Source organism: Gopherus flavomarginatus, chromosome 14 (genome assembly GCF_025201925.1).
Source record: "Gopherus flavomarginatus isolate rGopFla2 chromosome 14, rGopFla2.mat.asm, whole genome shotgun sequence".
Classification (NCBI taxonomy): Eukaryota; Metazoa; Chordata; order Testudines; family Testudinidae; genus Gopherus; species Gopherus flavomarginatus.
Genome location: NC_066630.1, coordinates 4,964,009 through 4,977,172, shown reverse-complemented (window position 1 = coordinate 4,977,172; position 13,164 = coordinate 4,964,009). Strand labels below are relative to the sequence as shown.

Below are 13,164 nucleotides of genomic sequence, written 5' to 3'. Positions count from 1 at the left end.
CACCACCTCTTTGCCAGGGTCGAGCTGCAGACGCCTCCGCCCCGGGACTGCTCCTGCAATCCCCCGGGGAACCCAGCTACTGCAAAAATCCTTCTCTCTCCCAGGGTCGAGCGGCAAGCTCCTCCGCCCCTGAGACTGCTGGCTGCAGTCCTCAGGGGGACCCTGTTACTCCAACAGTCCTTCTTGCTGGTCACACACTGCCAGAGGTTAACTGCCCCCTGAAACCGTCCCTCTCTGAGCCTTCAGCATGCCTGGTCCTCATTATCCCTCCTTTGTTTTACTGCTCCCCAGTCACTTACTGCAAGCAGCGCCATTCACGGGGTGCAGTACGTCCCGCCGCTGCCACCAGTTGTCACGGAGTCCCCGGGCGATGCTCTGGAACTGCTCCCCACCAAGCCAGTCAGGACTTTGGGGAGCCTCCTCTCCCTTGGAGCAGACTTGTTCAGGGCAAGAAGCTCACACGGCTTCACCTCCTGGGTCTCTCCTTGGAGCATTCAGCATCCTCTGCCCCTCCGTGCGCTTCCCACAGCGAGTCCACCCCAGCGGGGTCCTGGGGAAGCCATTGGGTCCTGCACCCCCACTTTGCAGTCAGATGTGACTCTCAGCCAGCCAGTAAAACAGAGGTTTATTCGATGACAGGAACAGGGTCTAAAACAGAGCTTGTAGATACAGCGAACCAGACCCCTCGGCTGGGTCCATTCTGGGGGGGCAGGGAGCCAGACCCCCAGGTCTGCCCTCCACCCTTGACCCTAGACAGCTCCAGACCCACAACCCCTCCCAGCCCCTCCTCTCTCCTCAGCCCCTTTCCCGGGCCAGGAGGTCACCTGATCCCTTTGTCTCCAACACCTTCAGCTGGCACCTTTGCAGAGGAGGGGCCCAGGCCATCAGTTGCTAGGAGACAGAGGGTCAGGCATTTAGGTGCACTGGCCCTTTGCTCTGCCAGATACTTAAGAACTGCCATGGGGACACTGAGGCACCAACACAGTATTCAGAGAAAACATTAAGAACTTTCCCAGTTCGTCACAATCACACAGCATCCATCTTGTGGGCCATCTTCCCCTCTGCAATACCCCACCTTCCCTATGCTGTTCTTTCCATCTCTGTGGTCTTGTGGTGCTTCAAAAAGGGAACTTGATGTCCTCTGGCATGTGGCTTTTGAACCCATGGCTTGGAGAATCCCTGTCTTTTAAAGCTTCCTTGGTAAATAAGTATCAAGCAACTTTTACATCAGGCAGCGTGAATGATATGGAGAAACTCTTGACGTGAATTGTATCACTGAAACGTGTAGCTGAGGGCTCACCCTAGTTCTTTCTTTGATATCTGTGGAGGAATAAGCTGTAGAAGTGTCTCTGAGTATAATATTACATTGAAGTTTTTTGTCCTCTTGCATCTGACAACATGTTTGAGGAGGTAATGTCATCCCTGTCTCAGGAGATACAGACAACCTTCTTGTCTTATCATGAGTACCACTCCCCTTTGCAGCCCTTGTGACGGACGGCTCCTCCGGTGCAGTATGGGAGTCAGAGAGAAGGTGCTTGTGTGAATTCTAGACAGCCTCGTGATGTTCTCTGCTGCCAGAGGTTGTAAGTGTGTGTGTGTGTGTCTGTTTTCCAGGTCCCTGAGCGTGAGCAGCGTCTCCTCTGTCTCTAGTGCCTCCTCCAGTAGCAGTTCCATACGCAGCGCGGACTCAGAAGACATGTACGCTGACCTGGCCAGTCCAGTGTCGTCAGCCAGTTCCCGATCCCTGACCCCAGCCCAGCAGAAGAAAGGTAGAGGTATCCTAAGAATGAGGGAACGGGGTGGGGCGAGATCTGCAGAGAGCTCACTTGGTGATATGGCAAACAGCGTGAAACCCAAGGGGTGGGCAAATGACGGCCCCCGAGCTCCTGGCCCAGGAGGCTCGCCCCTGGCCCCTCCCGTGCTGTCCCCCCTCCTCCGAAGCCTCAGCTCACTCGCTCTGCCGCTGGCGCAGTGCTCTGGGCAGTGGGGCTGTGAGCTGCAGAGCCCAGCCTGACCCGGGGCTTCGTGGCGGCGGCGGCATGGCCTGGCTCCAGCGCCGCCAGCCACCAGTGCTCCAGGCAGCGCGGTAAGGGGGCAGGGAGCAGGGGAGGTTGGATAAAGGGCAGGAGAGTTCGGGGTGGTGGTCGGGGGCAGGAGTGTAGATGGTGGTCAGGGGGAAACGGGGTTGAATGGGGCAGGGGTCGGGGGGGCAGTCAGGAAGGAGAGGGGGTTGGATGGGGACGCAGGCTGCAATCAGGGGCATGGGTTCTGCGGGCAGTCAGGGGACAGGGAGAAGGGGTGGTTGGATGGGGCAGGGATCCTGGGGGTCCCTCGAATGAGAGGAGGGGTTGGATGGGGCAGCAAGGGTCCGGGGGCAGTCAGGGGACAGGGAGTGGGAGTGTGTGGATGGGGCAGGGGTCCCAGAGGGGCCATCAGGGAATAGAGAGGGTTAGGTGGGTGGCAGATAGGAGGTGGGGGCGAGGCCACGGCCCCTTCCCCTAACCAGTACTCCATACAATTTACGAAACCTGATGTGGCCCTCAAGCCAAAAAGTTTGCCTGCCCTTGCATTACACAGACGTAGATAAGAGTATGGGGAGCAACTATGGTTTGATATAGACTGGGAGAGTGCAAAGGCTTCACCCTGGATGAGTGTTGAGAAGGCAGAGGTGACGAGCTTGAGCGGGAAGACTTATGCATCATTTCTGTACCGTTGTCATGTCTGCTCGGCTGCCTGTCCGAGAAGGGTCCTCACGAACCTTGTGTGTGCTTTGCTGCATGCTCCCCCTTCATCCTGCCATTGCCCATCCTGTTTTCACTCCCACCCTCCTGAGATGACGAGCCAGTACAGCTCTCTCTTCCTGGGGGGCTGTTATTTCCTCTGCTCATTCGAGACTCCATCACGGTCTGATGCAAGAGCTTCTCATTCCTTGTCTGCTAATATGTTAACTCTTCTCCCCAGGGGAATTCTGGCTTTCTACCGGTTTTAATCTGGGTACCGTCGGCTTTGCTAGCCAGCAAGGGTCCCTGCAGCACCTTCCATCCTTGAGCCGTTTTTTAAAAGGCAGGGCAGGATTTATTGCACATCACTGACACTGGGGTTCTGGTTTCAGCAGGAAAATCGAAAAAAGAAGACAGTGTTAAAGAGGAGAAACGGAAACGGGAGGTGCCTGCCCAGCCCCTGAAATCAACAAAACCCACACAAGCGAGTAAATCGCAGCAGCTTCTCCCACCCCAGCAGCCCCCACTGCCCCAGCCTCAGCAGGGGGGATTCAGTGCCCACAAGGAGATCAAACTGACCCTGTTGAATAAGGTGAGAGGTGGGGTGACTGCTCTCGGAGGGCTTTTCAGAGCTGGGGGAGGAACGGGGCCATTGCTGGCTCTCTGGCCTGTGGAGGAGCGTTTTCTGCCCTCCTGCTGAGGAGAGCTCTGCTGAGTATGTCTGCAATTGCTTCTGAAGTTCTCCTGATTATGGAAAGCGGGCAAATGACAGAACCTGTTGGGCAGCGTACACGATGTCTTGACTTCTGGCTGTGTTGGAAGCTTCCCTGGGGCACATTCCTCCTACCCCATGAAGGGCTGTTGCCCGCTTTCCCTGAGCCACATTCTTTAGGCCTGTGGCCATATAGCACCGTGGCCTGAGATCTCAGTGTGAGATCTCCTGATCTAGGCAGGGTTGCATATGGTGCCTTTCACTGCAGCTTCTCCTGCCTCTCTCTGAGCCTTGCCAACCTGCAGCCAAGCTAAACCCAGGGCTGTGAGTTCAATCTTTGAGGGGGCCATTTAGGGATTTGGGGATTGGTCCTGCTTTGAGCAGGGGGTTGGACTAGATGATCTTCTGAGGTCCCTTCCAACCCTAATAATCTGTGATTCTTTGATCTCTGTGGGGTTCACTCTTGTTGCGTAAGGGTGCTGAACCTGCTTTGTGAATGAGCTCTCTTTAGCCTGGCTGGCTCTAAAAGTGATCACTGAGAGGGATTAAAATGGGTCAGTGCATGAATGTGGAGACCCCAAAGCACTGTCCTGAGGGCTGCAGAAGGTGGAGTTGGTGGCTCATTAGGGGTGACTCCCTTGTAGTTAGTGCTGGGCCTGATACCCCAGCATGCCGTTTGGAAAAAATGTGCTCTTAGACGTAGCTGTCCTTTGGCTGAGAAGCATGGTTAAGATCCCAACCACATGTGGTGCTTCATCCTCATGGTGCTTCATGCTGGAGGAGGGAGGTAGCCCAAGTGACCTGGCATAATTTCAATAGGAGTAGTCATTTTCTACTATCCTGAATTCTGCTTGCAACGTTCCCCCCACTTCTCCTTCCTCAACTACAGTGAGGAGTGCTGTGTGTGATGGGATTCTGACAGCTAGCTCGTTAAGCAAGCTAGGGTCCTCTCTGGTGAAGGAGACACAATAAATAACTTACTAAATGTTATACAGACCCTGCAGCATCACATCATGTGGTGGTAGACTCCCCCCCGTCTCTTGTGTTGAGGTGTGTCCTAGAGAAAAACATGGCCCTGTAGATCTTGTTAATACTTGTGTCATCATCCTAAGCCAAGCCAAAAAGCACTGGACAAAATGCAGCTCTTTTCTTCCTGCGGTTCGGTGTAAAATGCCCCATTAGCAGAAATGCAGTCTGTTCCCTTTCAGTGTAATGGCACGTGACTCCAAGGGCTCACTTTGCTATTCAAGTACTCGGGGAGGCAGTTTGCCAGCCTGCTTCAAGAAAACCTCCTAAAGTGCTGGGCAATATGTGTTGCTGGCGTGGGAGCCTTGCGATGCCCACAACAAAGGAAAAGCGCCCAGCTACCTCAGTTTCCTCTCTACGGGATAGATATGTATCTGGATCTATCATCTATTTCCTTCCATTTCAGGCGGCTGACAAAGGAAGCAGGAAAAGATACGAGCCAGCAGACAAAGACAGACAGGGCTCTCCTCCAGCCAAACGGGTTAACCTGTCACCTGACAGAGGTGAGGAATCTGAGAGATGCAGTGATAGGGTAAATGCTCTCTGGCATGGCCTGAATGCAGCTCTGCGGGCAGCAGTTAAATTGCTGCCCCATACTGCTAGGGGAGGTCATTTGGTCATGGGGCTGTCAGCAGGTTAGATTCCAAGGGATTGGTGCCTCTGCCTCCAGTAGCTGGGAGATGAACTGCTGGCACACCCCCTTCCAAACCAGGGCTATGTCTTCTCCAGTAAACACAGGGCTGTTCACCATGCTCTCCCGCTGGCAGAACATAGTGGGGAGTAGGAACTGTCATTTACTGCGAGGGGAACACCGGGGGCAGGCATAGCGCTGGCCTCCCCAGCTACCTTGTGGCAATCAGTGCCTGGTCTCCGCTTCGGATTTTACAGCAAGATAGTTATCTTGCCTCAGTTACTAGCTGTAAAATCCCCCCCTACCTGTCAGTTAAGACCAAGGATGGAGTACCGTGCTTTAGTCTCCCGGGAGTCCTGGGGAAACGTTCATCGCACACGGGCCTGCCATCCGCTCACTGCCTGTCACTGATGCGGCTGTTTGAGTCGGCAGGTTTTAGAAACCGCCGCGTCTCCAGCTCTCTCCCCGCTCGTGGTGTTGCCTCACACTTTAAAGGGGGGCACAGAAGGTTGAGGGGCTGGAACATAGTATTAACCCCGCTTAATTCCTGTGACACAGATACTTCCCTCACTTCCATCCACTTGTGTGCGACAAAATCTAGGCTGGGACAGTAATAAAAATACACCAGGGCTGCAGTCTCTTTCTTGTCTCTTGTAACTTGCTAGCACTGCAACCTTGCTCTTTGTATACTTGTCCATTAGCACCTTGATAGCGGTTAGGGCCCCTGTAGATGCAAACTGTCAGATAACCAGCTATTATGCTGCTTTCTTTCAGCCTTGGCTCTTGCTAATGCAAAACAAAGAAGCAGGCAATGGTGGAGGTGCTGCAGCTTTGCCCTGAGTGTTGTACAGAAGCAGGCTGTGCCACGTGATGGTATTTTCCTTGAGCTCTCACTATAGGCGTATTATGTTGGCTGTGGCTTGGAGCCAGCAAAAATCCTTAGAGTGCTAATAACCCTGTCCCATTCCACCACTGCAAAGGTGGCTTGGAGGATTTGGCTAGATTTAAGATCACTAGGACTCAGTGAGACAGTGCAGCTAGCGCAGATATTCATGCCTTCAGCTAGCTGTGAAGCAAAGATAGCCGTTTTAGCTTAGGTTTTGGATTGCTGGATGTATGTGGGAATGTCAGGCTAATAGGCACTGCTGTTCTAACCCTCCCAGTGCCAGAATGCACCGAACGTACAGCCTGAGTACAACAAAACTGGGTTGCTTCGCCTCTCCTCATGATTCATTTGTATATAGCGCTGTGGGCATGCGTGCCGTTCACAGGCAAACATAAAGATGTCCCAGGGGCTTGTGAGCCAATGGAAGGATCTCAGTCTGGAAGGCAGAGGGTATAGCACTCGCTACCGTTCCCAGCGGAGGGCGAGAGTGCAAAGCTTTGAGCATCACACGCTCCTAGGTTACTCTTATTCCTCACAAGTGCTGTGTCTCTTTGCAGAGCTGCCGGAGTTGCAGCTGGACCTTTCCTTTCCCTGATGCAGCCTAGCCCATGTAGGGAGAGGCTCTGTTTAAAATGGCAAAGCGGTCCTGTGCCCTTTGGTAACACTCCGTGGGTCATGCGAGCGCTAAAACCTTTTGTCTTTATATTCTGCAATAGGTCCTCGCGATAGGAAACCGGCTGGGAGAATCTCTTCACCCAAACAAGATCGGCAGAGAGGCCAGAACCCTAAACCATCTCCTGCTCAGACAGACAGGTCAGTGCCTGTCCTGGCATCAATTCCCGCCTGTGACTTGCTATCTCTTGGCATGGTTTGCAGAAGAGCAAAAGCCTTGGCTTGATGGCTAGGGAAAGAGCTGTTTGGCCTCAGACCTATGGAGGGAGAAACACTCTTTCCCTTCTCTAGCAGTCTCACCATAGAGAGAAGCAAGAGCCTCACTCATGGTCTGTTAAAGAAACCTGGGAGGATGGGGATGTAATTGGACGATAGAGTGGCTTTAGGTAGTACTGACAAGCAAGAAGTTCTCTGCTACTGCCCTGACCCCAGTTGCTTCACCCCTGTGGCTCAGTTTCCCTGCCTCTGAAATGGGTTTAATTCGAACCTCTCAAGGAAGCTATTTGTAGTGCACATTGAGATCCTTGGATAAAAGGTGCTCTGGAAATGCAAAGTTCTAGCAGTGAAGATCTTAACTATATACAACTACTTCAGGGTGAACTGCAGCCAGTGGAGTTTGCATGGCGGAATCAGATTGCATGGAAACCAGTGGGCTCCCTGCGCCAACTGTCCCATTGTGGGGTCAGTCCTAGCTACAGGTGCTGGTTGTGACCTCTCATCTCTCCTGGCCAGTGTGCACCGCTCCATGTCTCTTGGCTAGTTTTGCACAAGCTGAGCCACTTAAAGAACAGAATAGGCTGCCAAGATGTGGCTGCTGGTTGGAGTTAGAGTGAATGACCCCGATTCCATTTACGCCTGTCCAGGCTTTGGGCTCTGGTGCCAGCTTGTTCTCCTTCCTGTACTCCCTCAACTGAAACAGTGCAGAGCAAATGCCACCTTCGTTGCAGAGCAGAACCCGAGATGTGGTGCCAGGGGGCTCATTGCCTCAGTTAGTGAGGACCACGCCTTGCTCAGCGAAATAGGGAGTGCTGGCCCTGGTACAGCTGAGATGTCCTCTGTCCAACTCGATGCTGGTAGGATCAGTTAACACTGCTTTGCGTTGCTCTAGCACTTCCCTCAGAGATCTCTGTGGACATGCAGCCAGCCTTGTCCCACACCTTGCCTTCCTGTGCCGTGGGTAGGGGGGGGTCTTCACTGATCCGGACAATTGAAGCTTGCCAAGTGGGACAGAGCCTGAAATAGAACTCAGTCCTGCGCATTAACCACAAGCCCAGCCTTCCTCCTTAACCGGCGACTGCTGTGACCAGGGGGTTCTCTTTCTAAGCTGTAACGGCGAAGCTGAGCATTGGTACCTGCTTTGTCTGGAGCTGGCATCCTAGCTCCTAACCCTCTTCCTGATGGGTTAGTAAGACTGTCAGCTGGGCAAAGGAACGACAAGAGCCCTGAGCCCGGGGACTGGCCAGGGAGTAAAGGACAGTCAGGCAGAGCTCTTCCGGAACTTGGCTTTGAGGTTTTAAATGCTTTTCAGTTCACATTTGAAACACCTGCCAGGGATTAATATCAAAGGGCTTTAAGTGAGGAGTTGCTCAGTTTAAGGAGGATTACGAACCTGTCTCTGTAACCTGGGTAGTGAGTCCTACCACTCATGTGACATGCTGCTGTCAGATTGCCAGACGCAGCTACACAAACGGTCGCGGCTCAGTCTGAGTGGCACTAGTGTGACCCCACGGGACAGCTGCCAGAAGGAGGGAGGCGAGGCTCAAATTGCACCCTTGGCATGTGACCCGCTGAGCTTGGGCACTGCAGTCATGTGCACGTTGTGCAATTCCAAGGACTATATACTGTTTGTCAGTCCCTGCAAGGGGGGGCGTGGGATGAGTGACAGCATTTCCTGGCTTCTGTCTGTCATCACTGCCTTGCCTAATGGCCGGGGGTTTCCTCTGGATTTTTGTGGCCCCGAATAGGTGGGAGCAGGGAAGGAGGTGGAGTGCAGTCCATAAAGAGTGTGACTCGCCTCTTTGAACTCCACCTCTGCCGGTCACCTGGAAAAAGCCAAGCAGTGTGGATGGTTAGGTGAGGCAGCTGAGTTCATTCAGCGTGGGGATTCTGTGGAGCCATCAAGCTGTGCAGTATTTAACCATGTGATTTCCCCCACCTCCTCCCCCCCCTTTTGTTTGGTACAGTCATTTGTTGTCCCTTATCTCAAAGCAGCTTGTAAACTCCTTGGGGGAGGGACCATGTCTTCCTGTGTGTATGCTCTGCTCCTAGCATGCTGGAGTGCTGACCTAGGCCCCTGGGTTGCTGCTGCAGGAAAAGTCATGAGGGTAGTGGTTTAAACTCCACCGTACTTGCCACTTGAATCCTAAAACTCATTTGTTTCAGCCAGCCGTTAAAGCAGTGGAGCAGCTTCCTCCAGCAAAAACCTGATTGCTTCATTAATGTTTCTGCAGCATTGGGAAAATGTGCCATGCTATTTAACCGCTGCTGCTGTTCAAAAACCACTTGATCTCGGAGCTGCCCATGCAGGAGGGGGGAGCCCCCTCTGTTACCCATCAATCCCCTCTTACCGCATTCTGGCTTTTTCTCTCCCCTACCCTGCAGGAAACGCCAGCTGTCGCCCCAGTCCAAGAGTTCCAGCAAAGTCACAAGTGTACCAGGCAAAGCAACCGAGCCAGGCCCAACAGCTGCGAGTGCGAAATCAGGCAAGTCCAGCACGCTGTCGCGGCGGGAGGAGCTTCTGAAGCAGCTGAAAGCCGTGGAAGACGCCATTGCTCGTAAACGAGCCAAAATCCCTGGGAAAGTATAGTCCAATGTGTGCAGAGCTCTGTCTCCACCTGGATTCGAGACTCTTCTATGTTTTTATAAATAGTATACAAGCGGCCACTCTGGATTTTGCAGTTCTGTCTGATTTTGGCTGCAATTCTTTTTAAAAATTAAAAAAAAAAAAAAAAAAAAAAAAGTTTGTCATCTGAAAAATCCCACAGACGAGACGACTCACTCTGGCTCCTAACCTGTACGGTGGAGAGTCAGGGAATAATCCCCTCTCTGCATCAGCCATGCAAGACAGACCAAGCCGGCACCGCGATGGAGGCCCACACCGCCACGTTTTCCCTGTAAATTATGCACAGAGGACTCCAAATTCCAGCCCTGTCGGATACTTTCACTTTCTGTCTCTCTCTCTGACCATCCCTCCCCTCTTTGCTAGCCATAAGTTGTATTCTTCTAGTTAGCCTTGCTGTGTGTTGAGTGTCTTCAGCAATGCAGTTCTATATACTGTGTAACGAGACAACCGAAAACCGCTGTGAACTACTGGCAACATCATCTTCTCTCCCCTGCCCCGCCCTCCCCCAGGAACAAAACAAATATATATATATTCTTGACTAAAGTCTGATTGGGAACTAGGACCTGTCTTTTATTTTAAGCATCAGATTGTTTTAGTTGATTTAAAAAAAAAAAAAAAAAAAGCAAAGGTATTGTTGGGATGTCTGTCTGAGGAGGGTCTTTTTTTTGAGGGGTCTCCCTGAAATAAAGTATTTTGATAAACAGTTCTTCCTATCTATTTCGTTCACTTAACGATCCCAGCGTGGACCCCTCACCGTGGTCTCTGGGCACCTGCCCTCAGCTCTTTGAGTATTTCTTCCCTCTGTCTGTAAGCTCTTCAGCCAGGTTGACTTCCCCACGTAGTATAGTGCGGTCAAGTGACACAGCCGTTTAATCTTCCAACACTGGCATTGCTGCTTGAATGTGAGCTCCTGCCACGGCTGGGCTGCTGCTTAATGTTAGCGTTAACGTCCTAGTGCTGGCACATCTTGTGCTCCCGAGCTGTTCCTGGAGGCTCGTAGTGCTTTATAAATGCTGGGCTCCAGCCAGAACTTCCATTGAAGATCAGCTGTATTGTTGAACCTTTGCAGAACTCCCATCAGGAAGGTAGCACTATCCCCATTTTTCAGATGGGGAAACTGAGGCACGGGCACTAAGTGACATACCCACGTTCACACAGCAAATCAGTGGTAGAGCTTTGAGTGGATCCCAGAACTCATGGTGCTTTGGCCAGTCCTTTAACCATCAGATTGTGCTTCCTGTCCTGACCCTGCTATACTACTTTGAGAGCGAATTTGATGTCACAAACTTAGCATCATTGGTGTTTGCTGCACGATCAAGGAAGGGGTGAAGGACGTCAGACAAGGGAGAAGCCACCACTACTTCTAGTGACGAGCAGGGATTCTAGAAATGCATTTGCCAATGAAAAAGGCAGAATTTGCGTTTTTACAGAGAATTTTTTATCGTTACATTTTATGAAAAAACGTACCCTAGAACCCCATTTCCCCGAGCTTCCATTATCTGTTTTACGTATTAACCAAACCACCAGCTGCCCGGCTCTGACAGGGGTGGGGCTGACCACCCGAGGCCTGCCAATGTCAGCCCCAGGTGGCTGGTGGTTCGGTTAATACAGAGAGTCAACTAATGGAGGCTTCAATAACCGTCAGTAAAAAGGTATTGAACTGATACCTCTCTACAAAAGTTCAGTGTTTCATTTTATTGTTCTCTCAGAAAACTAGGCTCCCTGGTGATGAGCTGTGATCTAATGGCAAGTCAGAGGGTGAGGGGCGTTTAAATCCAAGGCCCTAGTACAGTGATACCTACGTTTAATTGTGAGATGAAACTCCGAGCTCAGCAGCAAACAGACCCAAAAGAACACAGGCCAGGAGCAATATTTCAGTTGCTGGATAGCCCTTCAGCTGGGAAGCGAGAGTCTCCTGCATGTCTGCCACTTTCACCTGGCGCACAGCACTTGTACTAATGGAGGGATGGGGGGAGACCCCAGCCTTCTGGAATTAACTTCTGTTTTCCTGTCTTCCCTGGCCCTATGTTAGAGAGTCTGGGGATGCCATTCTGCCTAGGTTGGACTGAGGAGATGGTCACAGCCCAAGTGGCTCTTCCCAAAATCTGCTGGCAGTTCAGGTTTGACTGGCTGCTCTTAGATTTGTTTCATTCACTGCCAGATAAAAAGATTTTTGCCTTGGTGTTTGAAGGCCAAAACAAAAAGTGGACCTTGCCAAAAAGAAATGGCCTGATTTGCTGCTTGGGTATCTTGGCTGGTAATGCCACTGGGAGGGGAGCATGTTCCCGAAGCTGGCGGTGACCGGTGTTAAAGGCACGGGGCTGCACCTTTCCCTGTATCTTCAGCCATCGCTGGACTCATTGGAGCAGTGACCTCTTCCCCATAGCAACTGCCACATTCATAACCTTCCCGTAGCATTGGTCTACCTTGACTTTCCTAACCTAGGGCAGGGAGTACATATTTCTGACAGACATTAGCTGCTGAAACCTTGCCCGTCTCCTGGGGACAGAAGCAGTCTGGCTTGGGTCAGCAGTGAGCTGTCCAAGGGCCACTTATTTAGAGGTCATGAACCTGCTGGTTTAAAAAGGGCTAAGCACAAATCCATATGCTCTTTGCAAAACTGAGCACGCTGGCGGCACAAGGTGGATGACTGGGCTTGAGATTCCCAAGTGGAAGGCCTGGTAAGGATTTAGCAGCATGAAATTGCTGCTAAATAGCTCTGCTGTGGCCACTGCACTTTAGAGGCACTGTCAGTACTAAGGATGTTTAAAGATGCTCATTTTCATTTGCTTGCTGTTGCCTGTCTCCTGGGATCTGTCCCCTCCTGAAGGCATCGCAATCCAGCCTATCCCCTGGCTAAGCCTCCGAGGGGACCAGCTACAAGGATCACTTTGTATTAGGTTCCCAAAGTCAGCTTGATTCTGTGCGCACATCAATAATACTAGGTAACGCTTTCTAGCCCTTGATCCCACAGCATTTCAGAAACATGAGCACACATTCTTCTAATGCACAGAGATCAATGCCCCTACCCTCCACCCAGAGCTGGAACTCCAGGTCTGCAGAGTCTGTCTCCCCGAGATTGCATTTAATGGGGGTAAGACATGGAGGTTAATGGTGCAGTAGTTGGTGTTAAAAATATATATATATATATAAAAAAAAAAAAACTGGAGATATACCTATCTGCTAGAACTTGAAGGTCATTGAGTCCAGCCTCCTGCCTTCACTAGCAGGACCAAGTACTGATTTTACCATGGATCCCTAAGTGGCCACCTCAAGGACTGAACTCACAACCCTGAGTTTAGCAGGCCAATGCTTGGACCACTGAGCTGTCCCTCCCTCTGTTGCTTTGCTAGAGTGCAGAGAAGTGAGCAGCTGCATGCCAGCCGGGTGAAGGTTTGCTAGCCTCTCTGGATTAGTGAGTCCCTTAGTCGCAGTGCAGATATGGGCCCTTTGCGCTGAACTGGTGGGAGCAAGGCTCACAGAGCAGAGGGGGCAGCAAATCCCCTCCCCCAGAGAGATGGGAGACGCTTGTTTGGGTATCGCCTTCTGAAAGGGGGTTGGGACAAAGCGGAGCAGCTCCACCCCCCTGTTCAGGAGTGGCCAGCTCCCTGGGGTGGCCCTTGGCCCAGAGGCCTCGTGTTTGAGCAGCCCGAGTCTGCTGACGCTAGGCCTGAA

General features: G+C 52.0%; 1 protein-coding gene across 6 annotated transcripts in view; it reads left to right on the top strand.

Moving 5' to 3' along the window:
• The window catches only part of ZC3H18 (zinc finger CCCH-type containing 18), a 67,762-nt gene extending 57,567 nt beyond the window's left edge, over positions 1-10,195 (top strand). For 4 of the 6 annotated variants that reach the window (XM_050922599.1, XM_050922597.1, XM_050922594.1 and 1 more), the window contains 5 exons: positions 1,615-1,775; positions 3,113-3,312; positions 4,865-4,961; positions 6,692-6,788; positions 9,249-10,195. In XM_050922599.1, the coding sequence (XP_050778556.1) occupies positions 1,615-1,775; positions 3,113-3,312; positions 4,865-4,961; positions 6,692-6,788; positions 9,249-9,453 (760 nt within the window). In that variant the 3' untranslated portion in view covers positions 9,454-10,195. The remainder of the gene's footprint in view (positions 1-1,614; positions 1,776-3,112; positions 3,313-4,864; positions 4,962-6,691; positions 6,789-9,248) is intronic. The other 2 variants (XM_050922598.1, XM_050922596.1) reach the window with 2 other exon arrangements.
• The last annotated feature ends 2,969 nt before the right edge of the window (positions 10,196-13,164 follow it).